Here is a 20,902-nt window from a genome sequence, read left to right on the forward strand (position 1 = left end):
CTTTGATTGGTTAAAAAAAATATTTGGTCAATTAACATCTAAATAAACGACTCATGCAAAATATTTCGTTCTACCAAATCGGATTTGATAGTTTTAAGCGATTTATGTTAGGTACGATATTTCCCATACAAGTCACTCTCTAAAAGTTGCATGCAAGATTACATGCTGACACAGAATGCTTAAATCTATCCAATTTGATTTGGTAAAACGAAATAATTTGCATGAGTCATTAATTTAGATGTTAATGCACAAATTTATTTATTAATTGTTTAAAAAATATATTTCCATGCTTAATGGCATGCAGTCCAAAAAGCCCAAAATCGCATATTTTGTCCTATAAATTAAGGTATAGCGCAAAATTGTGACGTGCTGGAGCGAATCTGAGCCCGGATTCGGATTCAGCGGCCCAAAATCTGTCAGACACATAAGTTTGCTCTTGAAACAAAAAAATGTTGCGCTGTGCTACTGGTGGTGTCCAGAAATCGCAGAGCTCCGCGTATCCTGCCTAAGAGCTAGAAGAAGGGTGCAAAGAGCTCGCACCGATGAGGATAGAATGGAACGAAGTGAGGCCTACAGGGCGGCTAAACTGGCACTGAACAAAGAGAATAAGACACGTAAGCGGGCGTGCTTCGAAGGTAGCCAACACGACCCCTTGGGGTGATGACTACACGGTAGGCATGGCCAACACTAAGGGCGCGTCTGCATCCGCAGAGCTGCAGATGCTGCAGAAGATCGTGAAAACGCTGTTCTCGCGCCACGATGAAAAAGCATGGACCCCCGTCGCCTATGGTCAAAGTGAGATCGTCTCGGTAATGAACGACGAGCTCATCGCATCATAGAGAATTGCGAAGTCGCTTAAGCTTAACAAGGCTCTGGGTCCGGACGGTATTCTGACAGAAGTTATCCAGACGGCCATCAAAGCTAGGCAATGCAGATGTGCCTAGACAGAGGCGAATTTCCGGATAGGTGGAAATGGCAAAGAATGGTTCTACTGCCCAAACCCGGGAAGCCACCTGGTGACCCGTCGGCATACTTAGCTATCTTCCTTCTGGGCACCGCCGGGAAACTGTTGGAACGGATCATTCTATCGAGGCTGATGATACCGAGGGTCTACCGAGAAACCCTATGACTCTGACCTCTCGGATAGCCAGTTCAGCTTCCGGAAGGGTCGATTGACGGTGGACGCTATTAGGGCTGTAATCAAAACGGACAAGATAGCGCTCCAAAAGAAGAGAACGAGAATCCACTTTTGCGCGGTCGTCAGGCTGGACGTAAAGAATGCGTTCAACAGCGTCATGCCTACAGAAGAACAAGCATGGCGATAATGGCATTGTCAAAGATAATGTCAAATAGCTCGACAATAGTCTCGAGTAAGTATAAGCTACTCGCGACAGTAGCGGTCTCCATACTATGGTATGGCGCCGCTGCATGGTCGAATGCGGTAGTGGTGAACAGAAACATGAAGCGACTCGAGAGTACCCACAGGCTGATGCGCCAGCATGGGCGAAACTACGGATTTTTGTCAAGGGGTGCACCTCAAACAAATATTCATTAGTTCATCCATTCATCATTCATCGCCCCATATCTCACAGCAATGCTTTCAAATTCCCCCGGCACCCCCGGTAGTTTCGCCTATGGTGTTCAGTGCAAGAGGCGCGAGACGGATCGCCAGAACATCGTCTATGTTGAAGTGATAGAGGGAATGGGGTTTCTCTAGCATGGGTAGATGGACCACCTTGTTTCAAGTTGAAGAATATAATATTTGAATGAGCAGCAGGTCTTTGATTTGGGTTCTAATCTTTCATGAAATATGATGGTTCAAAACCAAAGGAAACCAGTGTAATGCTAACTTCTAATCCAATTATTAGCTCCCCTTTTGTACACAATTCTCCCTCCTGCCCATTGTTAACGGCAAAAGGTTATTGCAACCATAACAAATTGCAAATGCTCCATAAAGAATGAACATATGTTCCATGGAAATGTGCAATGTTATCCATAAACAATTAAAAACGTTCCATACTTTACAAAAAATGTACCGGTAAAACATAACATTTTCTCATTAAAAGTGAAATTTTTCACCAATAAATAATACTGAAATGCTCCATAATAAAATACAAATGTTCCATAGAAAAATGCAAATGCTCCATAAAAAATTAAAATTGTACCCATAGAAAATTGAATATTGCTCCATTTAAAAATTAAATTACACCATAAAAAATTGAAATTGCACCATAGAAAATAGACAAATTATCCATAAGTATTATCAAATGGCACCACATAAAATAGAATTTGCTGCATAAAAAAAATGAAGATTCTCCATAACTTTAAACATTTGCACCACTAAAGCAGTGCAATGTAAAGCAATTCAGCCCTGTCGAATTAAATTATGAGAATATGCTATCTATGGAAGATTTTCAATTTTTCATGGAGCAATTCATGTTTTTTATGGTGCAGTTTGATAATACTCATGGAGAATTCTTTTATTTTATATGGAACATTATTCAATTTTCTATTTGTACAATTTTAATTTATTATGGAGCATTTGCATTTTTCTATGGAGCATTTGTATTTTATTATGGAGCATTTCAGTATTATTAATTGGTGCAAAATTTCACTTTTAATGGGAAAATTTTATGTTCTACCGGTACATTATTTATAAAGTATGGAACGTTTTCAATAATTCATGGGTAGCATTGCACATTTTTATGGAACATATGTTCATTCTTTATGGAGCGCTTTTTGATTTTCTTTGTAACGTTTCTATTTATTTACGGGTGCAATAAATAGGCTGCCATTGTTAACTACAAAGTGCGCACACAAGTGCACGCTACCGAGACGATTAACAAAGTTCAACGGAAAAACGACCATCCCGCCTTATTTCCTATGGAAATTACGTGTCACCTCCATTGCGCAAGCAGTGCCACAGCCACACCCTGACTCCCAGGGCAGTTATTATTTCTAATCGAATTCACCTCGAACCCTTATTATTACACAAGATCGCTCAGCCGGTGCAGTAGTGGTGGCGTAACCAAATCGATCTCATCCCCAAAGTTCTCAAACCAAAAAAATGTGGAATGAGGATCAAAAGTAGTAAAACTATCAATGTCGAACCGAAGATACCCGATACTCACTGTGAACGTAGGTGGCTTGTGGGTGATGATGTCCAGCGCCGCCCCCCGGTGGAAGCATGTTGGCATTGGCGTCGTACGGCGGCGGTGGCGGAGGGTGGGCATAGCTCTGCTGGGGCGGTGGATGTGGATAACCGGTCGGGTGCTGCTGTGGCGGTGGCTGATTAGGGACGGGAATAAATCCGGGTGCATGCGCCGGGTACGGTTGGCCTTTGCTGTCCATTGCGGTTGGTGTCTGTGTGGAAGATAGAGGGAAGCGTAAATACGGGGTGTGGTGAGTACCTGTGTAAGAAGATCGAGGAACAGAAACCGATGTGTGACGAATTCTTTGGCGGTTTGTGGTGCAGAAGTGATTGACGTGCTAAGCATGCAGAATGGAAATTAACGTTCTAGGAAGAGTTTCAGTTGGTTGCGCGGGCTCGGCTCGACCGACTGATGTACACGGAAGCAAAAATGTGCTTCAATATTGTAAAAGATTATGTACTAAGACCTCAAATTTAGTGTAACTAACAGTCCGTGCTCGAATAAAATGGTGAGCTCGTTTCATACTACTATTATTCATGTTATACATCAATCCCGTTTTTCATATATTCCAATTCTGTTCGTAACTGTTTTAAAACAAAACTATAGATCTACAATTTTGTATCATGCTCTACTGCCGAAATGCAGGAAATGAACTGTACATAATGCGACATTTAGCATTCTTCTACTTCTTATATTCTTATGTAGCGTTAATCTGTAGATTTGACTAAATTCCATTGGAAGAGTTTTTGTAAAATTCCGAATGTCTGTGAAGGTGCTCCCGTGTATCGAGGCTTTTTATCACAATATAAACAGGTGACTAAAAATAGAAATTACGTTGATAATTTTTCTAGGTGTACCCAATTAGCGATGAATCGAGAACTCAAATTTTATTTGGTACCGGCCCGAATGGATCTTGTGGGATTTTTGGAACAGAGCGTCGCAAGATGACAAGAGTCTCCCGGTTCTTTAGTTAGCAACATGCGGGCCGGCCGGCAGGGTAATCAATTCTGAATGCGAAATCAAGCGAGTCCCTTCAGAATTATAAAAAAGTCACTCAAGTCGGTATACTAATTCAGCAACAATCTTTTTTTTTTGAGAACTGCATTGTATGACATTGACACGTCGCTGTGTCGGCGCCGTATCTAACCCAGATTCCAGAAATTGCGATAATGCTACCCCCTCCCCCTCCTTTAGAGTTGACTGATACGCTGTGATTCATTGGGCGATTAGAAGAGAGGCCAAGAGATTAATGTGTCCTTTGTGGGATGTTTTCAAGTGTACACAACAATGAACGGACCGATGAACGAGCGGAGATTAGCACACAAAGTGTGTAGATTTAGATTGCGGTTCAACCAATTTGTCGAACGCTGGTAGATGGCTGAGCTGCTATCAGTTGATTCTCCAATATCAATGTCTAGTGGGGTTCGATCTAGGCGTGTGTTGTGATGCGTGTTTACGGTTGATTAGATTGAAAGCACAAGAAAAGTATGTTATCGTGTCAAGTTTAATGATAATTACATAAGGAGTGCTGTCGCGGCGTTTTTGAATACGCGAGTAAATAAGAAAATAACATTCTCAAGAAATTTACAAAAAGCTTTCTCCAAGACTTGAAGAAGAAACTGCTCCTGAAATTTCTCAAAGAATTTCTCTTATGACTCTTAGGAAATTTCTACAGGAATTCATGAATGTAAACTCAGGAATTTAATCTTCTTCTAGTAGTTCATGCTACAATTCTTTCTATGTACACATTGATCAATGATTCCTTCTAGAGTTGCCGTATGGGTAGTTCATCCAGAGATTACTCCCGGAGTTCTTCAACGGATTCCTTCCGAAGGCACTTCAGGGGTTCTCCTGAAAATACCATAGGGATTCCCCATGGATTCATCCAAAGACTTTTCCTGAAGTTTCTCAAAAATTTTACCCGTTGTTCTTCCGGGGATTCTTTTTGGATTACGTGCAGGAATTCCTCCAAGAATTTTCAAAGGATTTTAACTTTTTAAGGTTGTCCAAGACCCTCTAAAATACCACCAATCTTGTAGATCTTTCAGAGATTTCTCCGGAATTATTCTTTGTGTTCTTCAAAAGAGTGTCCTAATATTCTTCGTAAGATTCTTTCTAAAGATCTATCATGAGCTCATCCTGGATTTCTTCCAGGGATTTTTGTCCATACAAACCTTGTTAAGAACAGTTATACACTCAGCTAAATAAACCTAAGATTACATAATCTATATAACATAAGCTCTAACTTATGAAATAGCCTTTAAACGATTCATACCGATTAGAATGATTTTCATATGGTCGCTTTATGATGCAGAATCGGCTCACAGCTTGGCTTTTGTATGCATTCAGCAACATGATATTCTCAAGCGTTGATAGCCGTGTGGATTGGGCAAGTGCTCAGTGATCTCGTTGTTCATGGATCGATTCCATGAACATCATTTTATGATTTTTCTGCTCTTTTCGTAAGTTTATCTTCTGTAATAAGGTCATAAGATCATGAATTTTCATAAGGTATTCTTATGGCATCCATACTTTACAGTTATGGCTATATTTCATAGAGAATTTCGAAAAAAAAAACTCCTGGAAGAATCTTGGAGGAAATTTCGGAAGGAACCTCAGAAACAATTCCTGGAGAATTTTCTGAACTCATCGTGAAATCCCAGATGGAATGCTCAGAAGAAATTCTAGAAAATGTGAAATTTTTTAAGGAATCTCAGAAGAAAGCCCTGGAAGAATCCTAGTGGGAACTTCTGAAGGAGTCCCAAAAAAGATCTCAGTTAGAGCTGAAGTATCACAGAAGGAATTCCTAGAACAGTCCTGAACGGCAGGTATTTCTGCAAGAACACCAGGCAACGTGAAAAGAAGAAATTCCTTAAGAAATCCAAGAAAAAACCTCTAGAGGAACCCCGGGAGAACTTTCTGGAGCGATCATTGATTGAAAGAGTTCCTGGAGAAATCCCAGATGGAACCTTTTCCTTTTTATTGTTCGGGTCTAACACGGCGACCAGTTGTTAGGCCTAGAATTGTAATCTTTTTACGAATCTCAAAAGAAACTCCAGAGTGAATCGCAGTGACAACTATGAAAGCAATCGAAAAAAAAAACCCAAGGTGAATCTCGTAAAAAACTCCCTGGGAATCCCATAATAATCTCCTGTAGAAATCCTGGGAAAAATTTGGGGAGAAATTGCGGAAGAGATTCCTTGAGTGATCCTAGTTCCAATTTATAACTTGTTGATTGAAGGTCCTTCTGAGATTCTTCCAGGGTTTTCTTCTGAGAATCCACCAAGAGATCCTTCTGACATCTCTTCACGAATTTCTTCCGGGAATGTTTCAGAAGTTCCTATCGAGATTCTTTCCGAGGTTCTTTCAGAAATTGCATTCAAAACTCCTCCAGGAGTCATTTCTGGTGTTCCTGCAGACGTTCTTTTTGAGCTTCCTCCAGAACCTCGTTTCAAAATTCATCTTCTAGGAGTTCCTTCTGGGTTTCCTCCTTTCTGGGATATCTCCAGGATTTTACCTCAGATTAGCCAAAAGCTCAGTATGAAATTCCTCCAGGAGTTCTTTCCGAAATTCTTGCAGGAATTCAATTCAAACTCATCCAGGAGATGTCTCGACAAATTTTCGCTATGATTCTTGTTAAAGTTTCATCCAAACATTTCTATTTTTTTTATTTATATAGTTCTTTCGAGAATTCCTCCTTGAGTTCCTTCTATGATTCCTCTAGGAATTTTCCGGGTTTGGTCTCCAGGAGTTTTATTTCCTGAGATTTCCTCTGGAAAGTTCCTTCTGGGATTTCTCCATGAGTTCACTCTGGAATTCATTTCAGATTTATTTTTCGGGATTGTAGCGCAAGGTTCTTCCAGGATTGATTCATTACCTCCTTTCGGCATTCCTTCATCAACTCCAGCTACGATTCCTACAGAAGTTCTTGTACGGGTCTCCTCCACTATATTTCCAAAATGTTCTTCTGGGAATACATCAGGAGATCTTTCTGGGATCTCTCCAGGAATTTAAGTCTGGATACCTCCAGTTGTTTCTTCCGGAATTCATCCAGAAGTTTTTTCAGTTTTTTTTTTTGATTTCTTTACGAATTTTTTGCAAGATTCCGTCAGGATTCCTCCAGGAATTGCTTTCGGGATAGCTGCATTTACTCCTTACAGGAAACATGTAGAAACTATTTCGGTCATTTTTCCAGAAGCTTCCTAAAGTAATTCCTTCTAGTAGAATTACAGAAGAAAGTTCCAGAGAAATTCAGAAAGGAATTTTAAAAGCAATTCCTTGATGATTCCCAGAAGGCAGTCCAGGAAGAATTATTGAGAAACTTATAGACATGTACATATAGGAAAGCGTTCTTGGAGAAATTCTAGAGATCCTAGATAAATTTTGGATGAAGTTTCTGGAAGAATTCTGGATTGAATTTCTGGAGGAATCTCGGAATGAACAACTCAATACGTCCCGGGAAGAACTCATGAAAAAATAAATGAAACTTCTGGAGGCATCTCGGAAGAAAACCGGGCTGAAATTTCTTGGAGGTTTTCAAAAGGAAGTCCTGGTGGAATCTCAGAAGAAAGCCCTGGGTGACACCCTGGAAGAATTCCTGGAGGAAGCCTAAACGGAACTTCTGAAGCATTCCGTGGAGGAAATCCTTGGAGAATTGCAAAAGGAACTCCTGGAGTAATCCCAGATGGAATCTCTTTGGGAATCTCAGAAGAAACTCCTCAAAAAGTCCCCCTAAATATACCCCTCGAAGATTTGCATAAGGATCTCCCTGAAGAATCTCAAAAGAATCTCCTGGGGAATCCTGTCAAAAAATTCTTAAAAAACTTCAGAAGGTATTCCTAGGTGGAACTCTTGTAGGAATGCAGGAAGGAACTCCTTGAGGAATCCCAGAAGAAGCTTCCACCAGCAAGTTATAACTTGGCACAAACCCCACAAATTTTAATGGCATGTTTATTTAGATCGCACGAAATTATTTAGAGCGTCTACATTATCACATGTCCTATCAACAACAAGTTGGTGAGATTTTACCCCGAAAAAATGCATGGCTGAATAACTAATCGCTAATTATAATCCATTATCAGCAAAACCGGGTTTTTAAATCGAAAGCACGACATCCTTCATCCCACATGAATCACACAAATTACTAAACAAAAAACAACCGGGACGTCGCGTCGTAGTAGTAAACAATCTGACCACCACCGTGCAGGAAAAATTGACCCCTGATTGCTCCATTGATTTGCGCACGCGATTGAAATCATCCGTCGTCGGGATGGAAGGAATCGCTGTTGACGACGTTGTGGAATCACTTCGTCCAGCCCACTTCTGGAGTAAACAACACGCTACACTAGGTGTACTTGCTTCAAACATATTACAGTGCTGATAAAGTGTCAGTAAATATGTGTCCCAGAATTGTGCACTACCGCTGCCTGGTCATAAAGTGTTGTGGTAATGATGATGATGAGCTCGAGCAACGATGGTTCTTGGAAACGAATCTACTATGTCGGGTTCTGAGCCCAACAGGCCTGTAATTTTGTTTTTTTTTCCTGTAATAACGATGTCTGCATTGCGTAAGATGGATTGTTACAGCTTTCGCTTACAGCTATCAAGCAATGCAATGTGGGTTCAATAAGCCCGACTAGGACAACGTTCTTGCATCGCGAGAGCGCGAAGAGGAAGCTTGAGCAAAACGTTTAGGAAGGGTGATTATTACCTTTAACATTTAACTGTAAATGTCATTAAAATGTATGCACAAATCTACACTTCAACTGCAGTAGTGTAGTCACGGGGCGGGAGGGAGGTACTTCCCAGAGCCAAAAAAAAAAATGAGGAATAAATTTTCTTGGTTTGGATACGACTGGGATGATTTTGATTTGGAATGTCGGCTTTGCCGTCTTTTGGGGGAATCGAAAACACTAGTTTATGATTTTTCCCGACGTTTCGGTCCATATGAGACCTTTTTAAAGAACCCCTGAAAAGTTATTCCAAAGAAATAAATTTTCAGTATAAAACGCTTTCTAGAAAAAAAAAGTTCGGCTGCGTCGCTGTTGCAATTTTACGACTTAAATTAAATGTATATGCCTCATTATGTTGTTATGAATGTCGAATAACGAAAAGGCATAATTGATCGCCGAAAACCTTTCCCAGAGTAATGAACAATAACAATTTCTGGCTATGCCACTGTTCAGCTGTGTACATTACCATTGTCTGATATCCATGACATTTTTAAATGGAAAATTGGTTGTCATTCAGTTGTTGACAATGGTGATTCAAATTAAGTTTGAACAATTTCAGCATTTACAACTCACCTTATACTCTAAAAATCTAAAACTATGGATTACTACAGTGGTTTTGCAGCGCGGTGTCACGAATACTAATGCAAATCTACTGGTTGAAAATATACAAATTTTGATTTTGCCGGGAATAGCTGATTCTTGTTTACTAAATATTTTCAACTATAGGATGCCGAGGACCAAGAAAAAAGCAAGAGACTATTCCGGACAGTTACAGCCTCTATAGAACGCGAAACGATGGCGGAGCCTACCTGGTGTGATGGCTAAAGCCAGATATGCATTTTGAACGCACATGTTCTGTGAGCGTGCCGAAAATGTTCCCTTATTGCTCTTGAGAGCGTGTTCACATTTTTTAACATAATCCAGGAAACTAGATTGCTCACGCAACGGTGTTCAAACTTGACAGGCTAGATAATTCATCTGCCGTCTGCCGTCTAATTTCTACTGGATCGACGAGTTCTCAAACGAACCACCATGTATCTGCTGAATATTTACCGAAATGCATCAATTTAACTTTAATCATGACATTTTTTTTGTAATTTTCCAACCGGTTCAATGAAATTTGCGATGTATGTTTGATGTTGTTGGATTTTTATGTGTACCTACGATGAATAGCCGATATAGAGACTATTTCCATTACACCCGATTTAGTAACGATTCTTTCCAACGATGCCGTGGCGTAGATGGGCATCGACTGAACTAACAAGAAGCACTCCCGTCCCGGGATTTGGTTCGGGTTCTACCCAGTATAATAAGCGCTATGTGTTTGGAGATGTATGGAAACTGAGAGAAAATCCCTAATAAGGGACCAAATCTGACAGCATCCAATTATGAGCAGATAATTTCGTAAGCTCTGCAAATATTCCATATCCAACGATGTCGCGAACACCTTGTGAAAATCTCGAACAACAGGCACTTCTCAGGGATGATGACCGAGTGACAACTAAGTTCGCAGTTGCTATTAGTTACACAGTGGACTGTGTTCAACGCTCATCATTGTTTGAGCTTGAATACGGCTCACGTGAGCAAAGCTTTCGAACAGAACATGAACAGAACACGTTCAAATGCATCTCTGTAAAGCACGTGATTATCACACCGAGAACCTTGGATCGAGTCTCACTCCCGACAAACTCCCAAAATGTAAGTTCTTTCTTTGGAAGGGCAGTACAGTGTGGGTGCCGAGATGAGCTAGGGCTAAAAATCTCGTTAATGTAGATAAAAAAAGAAAAGAAAGCGATCATCATATATTTTTAGAAAATTCTAACTCCAAATTTGGTATATGGGATTTAGTGGAATGTTTGGCTAATTATTTTGAACTTTTATACCGTCAAGTCGCCTGCCACCGTGGGGTTCCATTTACCGTGTGCCTTCGAATATTTTTTTTTATTATTTCCATATTAATATTGAATGGTAAGACACTTTCTCTTCAATTTCACCTATACAACACTAATGAATAGTTATCATGTCAAAATGCTCATTAGAAATTTTTTAAAGTACTGTGTATTTTGAAGTCAAAGTGTGTTTACATAAAACGATTTTCTGCTCGTTCACTGCATTCATATTCAATAAACGAAAACTGCGCTAAGGTGATTCAAGCGATAAACTAAATGTAGTAACGTTTTTATTTCCCCAAGAAGCAAATAAATTTACATATTAGGTATGTATTTTGCATTACCGAAGCAAGTTTAACAAGAAAGTACGATTACTCGTAGTGTTCAATTGAAATAAAAGGGCACGCTAAATGGATACCCTAAAAATCAAGGGAAAAAAAAGGGTTTTTACTTGAAGTGAATATAAACACAGAAAATTCAGTTGACTGGGTTGTTTTGATCACTTTTAAAGAAAATTGAATAACATTTCTGATACACGGTGAATGGTGACCTATCACGGAATCAGGTGACCTTACTACCCTCTACTAATTGTTCTATATCACCTAATTTGTGAAAAAAAATCTACTTCTGTGGATATTACTTAAATTTTAAAGCAAATAACAGCGGCATTTTCAGGTAAAACTGCTTTGAAATTTCTTGAAATTGACTATGTATTTCTCACCGGTATATGTTTGAAATGACAAAAAAACTTTCGGTAATTTTATTCACAAAATTCACCAGAAACTTCACATTTTTTGTAAAAATTAAGAAGATTTCCACTTCAATCTACCCAACATCTTGAATTCACTTCTAAAATATCACCAAGATAAATCCCACTAGGACTCAAGAACGACTGACATTAGTGTTAATAATGATCGTTACATAATCTAGGGCAGCTGGATTAAGTAGTACTGGCATAGAAAATCTCCCAATATCCATAATGAACGCCGCATTTGGCATCGGTTTCGATATCTGTGTTGCAGTAGAAAGCAAGCGCGGATAAAATACAAAGAATACTCTCAGATCGGCTCGCAAGTCCTACAACATTGTTCTCTAATCTGAGAAACGATCCGAATCAAAATATCTTCTGAATGTTTCCTGATAGAACATGTTTGACAAATTGACATTTTGAAACAAAATTTCGAAAAAAAAAGTTTCCTTTATCTTTGATCCTTTTCTAATTGTATATGGAAAACGATTATGGAACTGGGATTATAATAGTAACTACTCCATGGGTTCGTTCGTTACTCCAAAAATTGATCATAAACTGTTCGAGAGCTTTTTTTGAGAAAATGATTAAAGGAACTGACAGCTCTAAGAATTCTGGAGAAATTTGTTAAAATTCATTCAAAAATTTATCCAACTTTTTCCAAAAACTTTTTCAGGCTTTTTTGGTTCCATTTCGGTCCTGAGCAACTGTGTGAACTTTGAACACGATCGGCTGCGTCTGCACTTTGCGCATTGAAATTGAAATTTGTATGGGATTATGCATGAGAAACATATATTTTTTGCATTTTTGTCATAAGTTGAAAAAGTTTGTCTGGATCTATGTAACCGATAATGTAAAATCATGGCTTAGAATGTGCTGGAAAACTTTGTTGAAGATCGTAAAGTGTTCTGATTTTTTTGCTTATATTCTACAAACCGTATGCATGTGTCTTAGTTTTAACCAGTGCTGAAAACGCCATTAAATCACCTACAGCTCTTTTCAGAAGCTGAACTTGAAAATATGTTATAAGAAAATCTTGTGCGGCTGTAGCAGTTCACAGAAAACCGCTTTTTTTTTCAATTTAAGGTACATGTTATCGACTACCTTAAAAAATGATAATAAGTGTTTCTTTGCTTTTTTTGTAATTTTTTTGTTAGGAGTGAGCATGCATGATAACAAAAACAATGAAATTTTGGAACAGGATGAATATGGGGCATAGGCTGAAGAAGGGTGCTCATACCCTAGATGGTGCAAGTCTGAGTTTTTTTTTTAATTTATGAATGTTGAGATTTAGATTACATACAAGAATTTCGCCCTCGGCAAAGTTGATCAAGGCATCAATAAGGATAAACCAGTTGATTCTGAATTGACTGCTAGGTTCCCTTTAGTGAGTTAAAAAAAGTAGATTTATGTATCTCGTGATTAGACTTCATAGGGTCTGGGATCATTTGAGCAGGGAGCCTGGATGTTGAACACGTGCCGCTGTAACTATGTTTAATTTATACATAATTCACTGATTTATCGACCGTATTTAAATTTAGGTTAATCATTTTATGGCTTTATCGGTCATTTTCTACTCAGAGTGTAAGGGAGTAGAGATCGGAGTATACAAAATAACTTTGTTTTTGGTACTCGGTGTGACATTATCTATAGATATCCCTTTCGGGACGAACCAGCACAATCGTGCTGTTTTTCGACATTGGTTTTACGCATTTTTTTCAATTGTTTTTTACTCAAAATATGTGATGTAAATATTTTTTATGATCGAGTTATTACTCTAACTTGTATTTCTGAGCCTCAGCTTTGGTTGAAATTGTTGATTAAAAACGCCACAATAAGTTAAACAAAAAGTAAACAATCACCCTAGAAGTTGAAAAAGTTTTATCTGTCGTATTTTTTTAAATATTTGTTTAATCCAGGTATGCAGACATAAAAATCGATAGAAAAAGAGTAGTTCTGCAAAACGGCGAAGAAAAAGTGGTGCTTTGTTGAAAAGCACAAGATTTCTGGGTGGTCAAAGTGGGACCAGCACAATTGTGCTGTTCCGTCCCCAAGGCGGTCCAAGTTCCATCGGAAATTGCCTATTCTTAGGCTTTTTATGGTATAGAAGATTGATTTGAATTATTAAATCACTACAAAGTGATAGTTTGTAAAAACTTAGCCGTATAATTTCATTTCAAGGAACACGATATCAGCTTGTACGAGTTTTTGAAAGAACTTCGAATACTTGGGTGAATAACATTACTCCATATTATCGAAATCATGAATGAGATTGGAACAGGGATTTGCTTTTTTTATTATCTTCTTCTTATTCACTTCTATGTTTTGAAAACCCTGTCAAGCTGATCTCGTGTTCCTAGATTTGAAATTAGACGTCTAAATTTCTACAAACTAACACTTTGCAGTGATTTAATAATTACAATAAATCTTCTGTACCATAAAACGCCTAAAAGTAGGCAATTTTTAGCAATTACTTAGAGAACATCGACCGGCTTGAGGACGGACCAGCACAATTGTGCTGGTGCTAATATGACCCCAAAAAGTGCATAGATGGATAAAGTAGCCGAAGTAAAGAAAGTTTTATTCTGGAGGACGTTAAGTTTATAAGAGAAAATTTGAGATAATCATTCTTTTATGGTCCGTCACGAAAGGGATATATAGATATATGCAGTCTATAGACTTTGTAGGAATTTATACTAGTCTGCTTACTCTCACAGCCAATTTGACGTTTGAGCGGAATGGCACCACTCAAACTTCATTTTTTTTTCTGTGAGAGTAAGCACACTAGCACAAATACGTACAGAAATCCATACAAACATTCAAACACATTATTAATATGAAATTGACTTACTTATAGAAGAAAAGGCCCAAAATAAGTCCCTTGCCCAAATGGTCCCAGCCCGGGTAGAGGTAAATAGCAAACTAATAACTGAATTTTTAAGTGGTCACGTGATTGAGTTTCAACTGAGTAGGGTGTTAATGCCCCTCCCCCATAACCGACGCTTTATATACTAGGCGCCCCTCCGCTTTTTGCTGAAATTGGGAAAAACCCCTCCCTTGGTGCCACTTCCGTGCACGGGCCTGGCTGATGCTGATTCTATCTGAATCAGCTTGAAAAAATCTTGCCGTATTACCGAGAATAAAACCACCAATTGTCGGTGATATAAGGATAATGCTCAAGGCTCCAATCATTATCAATATGGTGAGATCTTTCTGATTTTTGTTTATTTATACTCATGTCAATAACATCTAAATATAGGAGGTGAATGTTTATTTGGGGAGGGTTGGATACCATTACTTTTGATCTCGTTTCAGAGAGCGGGTAAAGGCACTTAAGCCTAGGCTTAAGAGCCAGGGCATACGGGGTAAATACCGTTATCCCATCCCAAGATTCCAGAGGACATGGAGTGACATAACCATTCTTAACATAGCCACTATTAACGATGCGGTACTTTATTCTCACTTCACAAGGAATGGTTGGTACGAGATATCCCCGTTTTCTGATTTCATCAACAAGAACAACGCTGCACAGTAGGCTCCGCCGCTTTAATGCATGTAATGCATCTCTGGTGTACTGCAACCATTAATAATGACAAGAAAAATTATAAGAGCAGTCGATCCTATCATTTTCCAGGATTCTTTCAATGAATGACTGTGTATGTGTAGACTAGAATAGATTAGACTAAAAAAGCGTTACGGAGGGGGGAGGGAGGGTCAGCAAAGTCGATTTTAGCTTTACGTAATAAATTGATGCTGCCAAAGAAGATCACCAAGAGCCAGCAGATCATGAACTAGTTGAAACTATCTTTTACTGACTTATCGAGCCCTCTAAGCAGAATACCCTCTTCGAATGAGTGTAATCATGTTTGTAATTTGCTTATCTGTATTAACGAGATTTTTAGCCCTAGACTAGTTCATCTCGGGACCAACGCATTACTTCCCTTCCGAAGGAAGACCTCACATTTTTGCGAGTTTGTCGGGAGTGGGATTCGATCCCAGGTCCTCGGCGTGATAGTCAGTTGTTCTAACCATCACACCAGGTCCGCTCCGTGTAATCAGCTATTGTACCTTTTAATTCCGCCTTTTTTTGCTTATCCTTTGACAGATACGCGTATTTCAACTAACACTTGTAATCTTCCTCAGTGTCAGTTATCCACACTCGAGTCAAGTACAAGATACTGAAGACGACCTTACAGTTTTGAGGTCAAAATACGAATCTGTACGAAGGTCGAAATAAGAATCTGTCTCAGTGGAATTAAAAAAAAAAATACTTAACCCGATTTTCTTTTTTATTTAGTAAAATAACTTCTGAACTGGAAATCGCGCATTAGTAACTGAAAAAAGAAAACACTTGATCCTTATTTGAAGACTTATCATTCATGACGGCCTATATTATCGAAGAATTTAACGCACATATATTCGGCAAGATCATGTTGAGAATGTCTCAGCTCGCTTGTCGCTCAGCTCATTTTATTACGGACATTGCATGTCTGTCTAGTGGCTGCCACACAATATTGGAATGCACAATGGTAAATTTGCAAAGGATGCTTTTATCTTAACAGCTAAAGTGCTCATAGAATACAAAAAGAGATCCTATCTGAATAGTGACGTTTAGAATTCCTTAATTATTTCAGATACATTGTTGGATTTATTGTGAAAAAGAGCAACATGATCAATCAAATTTGGGTTGAAGTTTAAGCACACCCCCTTCAACCACCTTTTAACCGTTTTGATCGATTAAATATTTCATCAGCCACTTCAACAGTGATCGCCCGTAGAAGTCATCATCACTCAAAGTCCATAAAGTTCACATCAAAAACGCCTGTCAACCCGAACACCCTCATCAAAAATCATCATACACGTTTCCATGTCACAACCGCATATAATAAATTGTTATGCAATGACCCATTATTCACGCCGAGCAAACATAAACCGGTCTCCTTGAGGGCTGTTGTTAGCAAACTCTGCGCTGCACCGACCGCACGTCCAAGTCCATTGCACACAGGTCTACTTATTTCACCCCACGGCATGCTGCTGTGGTCAACTGATCCACAAACCCGGTAATCCAAACAACACACATCTCTCTATTTGGTAGCGGTATGCATTTGGTTTGGGGTACTCACTTTTACTTTTCACTGCTCACTTGGGGACCCCCACTGGTTGATCAGCCGGAAAATTTGCAAACCAGTTGCTCGGGAGTTCGATCAATGAACGCACCACAAATTTCTCCAAGACTCACTCACTCGCAAGTTGACGGAAACTTCAATGCGACGGTCACGACGAACGAAAGAACGGCCGAGGGATCCGATTCCGCTGAACGACTAAAACACACTGCTGAAACTCGCGGCGACGGGGCCTTGCCAGCTGGTTGGGTTCAAAATAGAGCGAAAGTGTTTGTTTGCGTGCTGTGGTGTTTCTTTGGACGAACGGCTTGCTGTGGCGGCGGCGGTAACGAAGCGATGACGGTCAACACTCAGCTGTTATCTGCGGTTGGGGTGGTGCTTTCCCAGAGCTCAGTAACTCATTGAAGATCGACGAACGTGGCAGACGTCACCGGTTTGACGTCACAGCCATGGCCGAGACGGTTCGATCAGGCCACTTTGATCGTTTGCTTTAGCTTGATGGATATCCTAGGCTTGAATCTTTGTGGAGGCTTTGAATCAGTCCAGTCGTCAGGAGCGAGCGGTTGAGATCTGAACGTTGTGATGTGAAATTGATTTATGGGGAAAGAGACGGTGGGTGGTCGGTAAATGATGCATCTATTAAGCCGGTGTACATACCTACGTAATGCACACGTCAATACCGTGGTGGTAATTCAACAAATTGAGCTGTGTCATGACCAGGCATTCTGTTAAAAATAGCAGAAGAACCTGTTGTTTGAATCTGTTTCCTTGTAATGCGGTTATATTCGAATGAAAGCACAGTATGAGCAGTCCTAATGTAATGTTATTTTTTATTTCATTAGACACCTTAGACACAGGCCCGTGCACAGAAATGGCGTCAAGGGAGGGGTTTTCCTCAATTTCGGGAAAAGGCGGAGGGGCGCCTAATGTATGAAGCGCCCCCCCCTCCCCCCGGTGTGCACGGGCTTGATTAGGCATCAGCCAAGATTTACGTGAATTATTCACGTAGGTTTGGACTATTCTGATCACGGAGTCACTAGAACGAGATTCGATTGCATGTATTGCACGGGTCTATGTTAGAAGAAAATATAAAAAAAAATCAGTATCGCTGAGTCACCCACCAATTAAAAACTGACGGCCCCTCTTTGATTCCAAATTTCGGTGCCTCTATGCTCCCAAGTATCATATTTTAATCAAATAGACGAAAAGAGGTTCTTAAAACCAATATAAAATCAAAACAAAAAGTATTGGGTTTTATGACGGTTCTGAAAACCTCTACATGACTAATTGGCCAAAATGTTATTTGGGCTGGTACGCCCCCCCCCATCCCAAGTAACAAAATAATTTTATAATGCTTTTGAAGTATTCTTGAACACCTGTTCTTTAAAACCATGCATAAACCAAATCGCTCTGCAAAACGACATCAACTCAGCCATAAACCTGTCATAAGACCAAACCGGCCCATACTAAGATGCTCTTAGAGAGTTGATTTCAAGATTCTCTTAAAACTTGTTGTACTTCCCAAGATGTTCTCTAGTCGAATTGCTCTCTCCTTGTAGAACTCTTCAAGTGCACGATAAAACGATAATAAATTTGTCAGTGTTGTTACTGCTGCAGCTTTTATGTCGACAGAAAAGTTTGGTGAATTGATTTAAAAAAAAAAAACACAATGAAAATGACACATTATTGTAATCTGGGTTAATTTAAAACACAAATTGGAAATACTTCCGTGATGTAATAAGGATGCCAAATACCAAACAAAATTCATCGTATATATGTTGCAAGAAACTTCCAAAAATTGCAATGCGCTTCAATTATAATGCAGTAATAAAATAATTAAAAGTATTATTCCTGGTCATGAGAACATTTTTCGTGAGTTTTCTCAACATGACTTCCATTGGTGGTCGGTCCATTATCGGTGATTTTAATCAGCATCACCATAAGATCGTCTTAAATTTCTTTCAACTCATGCCAGAGTTAAAAGATTTATAACGTTCTCAATGCAGCCTGGTTGGCCTTCATCAAGAACGTCTTAAGTTTATTTCAACTTAAGCAAGAGTAAGAAGTATTACTCAAGATTAGTCAGGTTTATAACGGTCTTGATGTAGGTTTATGCAAACTCCACCGAGAACGTCATAAATCCGTATGCCAAATTGTAAACAAACAATAAATTCTCGCACCGCGGTGGATTTTGTGAACTTCGTGCGATAAGTTTAATCATCAGCCCGGTACCGTTGCCAACCAGGCAGACCTTTTTCGGGAACCGGCCTTGATGTGGTGCAGCGCCTTATTCCTCAGGTCAGCATTTCCAACAGGTAAGTAATGGTTAATTTTGCAGGTTGATTATTTGACTCCCGATTGCACGGGAATCGACGTCCTAGATAACCAAACCAATCTCATTTCGGATGCTGCAACCGGAGGAATTTGGCACTGCACCACGTCAAGGTTGATTTTCCGGATTGTTTCCGGATTGTTCTTGATTGGCAGCGATAATGAGAATCAAAAACGTTCTCATGCGAGAACAGTTGCACTTGCTCAAGAATGGTTGACTGAAGATAACTACGAGAGCCTTATAAAACTGAAAATAAGTTCAACAGCTCTTGTTGTGTTTATGGTTTTATGAACTGAATCTCAAGTATTCTTGGAGGTGTTTTAAAACCACATATTAATCAAGAATAGTTGTGCTCAGCTAAAACTCCGATAAGATCAACTAGAATATGTAATATTCCGATAAAACTATCATAAAAAAAAACAAATAGAATCAAGAATGTTACTTGGGATGGAAATGATTTCAATATTGCGCTTTGTTAATGTCATTTTCTCAGAGGGTTAAATAGTCCAGATGCTTTAATTAAAAACACTAAAAAAATCGTCAAGTGAAACCTATTTCCCTCAAGTGTATCTTTTTGTAGAGATAATATTCAATCGGTCTAGGTTCAGAAAAAAAGATAATTTTGTATGCAATAGTGTTTGAGGATTTAATTAAACTAATTCTTGCAGGAATCATCTTGCTCATACATGATGAATTTGTGTTATTATACTTTGGATTGACCATTAGACCGACGCAAATTTTGAAATTCCTACAAAATTTGAGCTCATTTGGATCAAATTTGTCTGAGCACACTCCATTTAAAGTTTGTGTGGAGATTACTATGAAAAAGTCTAACCATCATTTACACAAGTTGAGTTTTTTTTTTTCACGTTGCCATATGAAGTGACCGAGAAAATGTGAAAACTTGCAATCGACTATCACGGATTTGAACCAAATTTGATGAAACATTTGTTTCACGGTGTCAAAATTTCGATTATTATCGAACATTCATGTACCTCGGATTTTTCTTCGAAAATGTTTTGTATTTGGGCTATATATTCATAATCGGAAATCCAGAAAATATTTCATCGGGGAAAATTTTTCCATACATTTTGTATTTGACGTTTTTTGGGCTTAAATAGTAATGATTGATTTTTAGTATGGAAAATAGCCTAAAACTCAACTAACTCAAATTTTCCCCGATAGAATATTTTCAAATTTTGCATTTATACATTATAGCCGAGATTCTAACATTCTATGAAGAAAAAGCCGAGGTACATGAAAATTCGATAATAATCAAAATTTTGACACCGTGGTTTAAATGGAAAAAAAAATAAAATGTTGGTGCCAGTCGGATCACCCCTCGGTCCGTGGCAGCACCCCTCGTTTTGGCCGATATGAAATTATCCTCTCTTTCTTATATTTTTATCATTAAAACTATTGCACATACACATTTTTTATCTTCAGCTTTTTTTTAAGTAAATCGTTCAGGGAATCTAGAAAAATATAATCTTTTTGATACATTGTTGCCAGATATGATATTTTTCAATTTTAAAACTCAAAATCGATTTTTCTCAAAATACGTATATTTTGATTTTGAAAATTTTGATTTCGTCGTGTTTATAAGACGTTTTGTGCTGATTTGAACACTGTGACTGTGAACTGTGACAGTGTTGCCAGTTCATCTATTATGAGTCTATCGTAATGGACTAGCATAGCCTGTTGATCTCAAAAAGGTATCTATTGAGATCTTCTATTCTAAACAAATTTCATCTATTTTAACATTATCGGAACGGAAGTGCTGCCAAATATGTAATATTTATTGTACAAATCAAAATTTTATAAGAACTTTAGTATAAAATCAAATTAACAAGCCAAAAGTTTTTTTTTTACGTTTAGCAAATTTGGTAACATCGAAGTAAAATATATTCAGGAAAACATTTTATG

General features: G+C 38.7%; 1 protein-coding gene across 2 annotated transcripts in view; it reads right to left on the bottom strand.

The window, feature by feature from the left end:
• LOC115253744 (lipopolysaccharide-induced tumor necrosis factor-alpha factor homolog) overlaps positions 1-16,852 on the bottom strand; it is a 329,801-nt gene extending 312,949 nt beyond the window's left edge. The window contains exons 1-2 of one of the 2 annotated variants that reach the window (XM_062850521.1): positions 16,645-16,852; positions 3,132-3,363 (exon numbers count right to left, since the gene is read on the bottom strand). In XM_062850521.1, the coding sequence (XP_062706505.1) occupies positions 3,132-3,351 (220 nt within the window). In that variant the 5' untranslated portion in view covers positions 3,352-3,363; positions 16,645-16,852. The remainder of the gene's footprint in view (positions 1-3,131; positions 3,364-16,644) is intronic. The other variant, XM_029865958.2, reaches the window with a different exon arrangement.
• Positions 16,853-20,902: the final 4,050 nt, after the last annotated feature.

The sequence above is a fragment of the Aedes albopictus genome, chromosome 2 (assembly GCF_035046485.1).
Source record: "Aedes albopictus strain Foshan chromosome 2, AalbF5, whole genome shotgun sequence".
NCBI classification, from domain to species: Eukaryota; Metazoa; Arthropoda; class Insecta; order Diptera; family Culicidae; genus Aedes; species Aedes albopictus.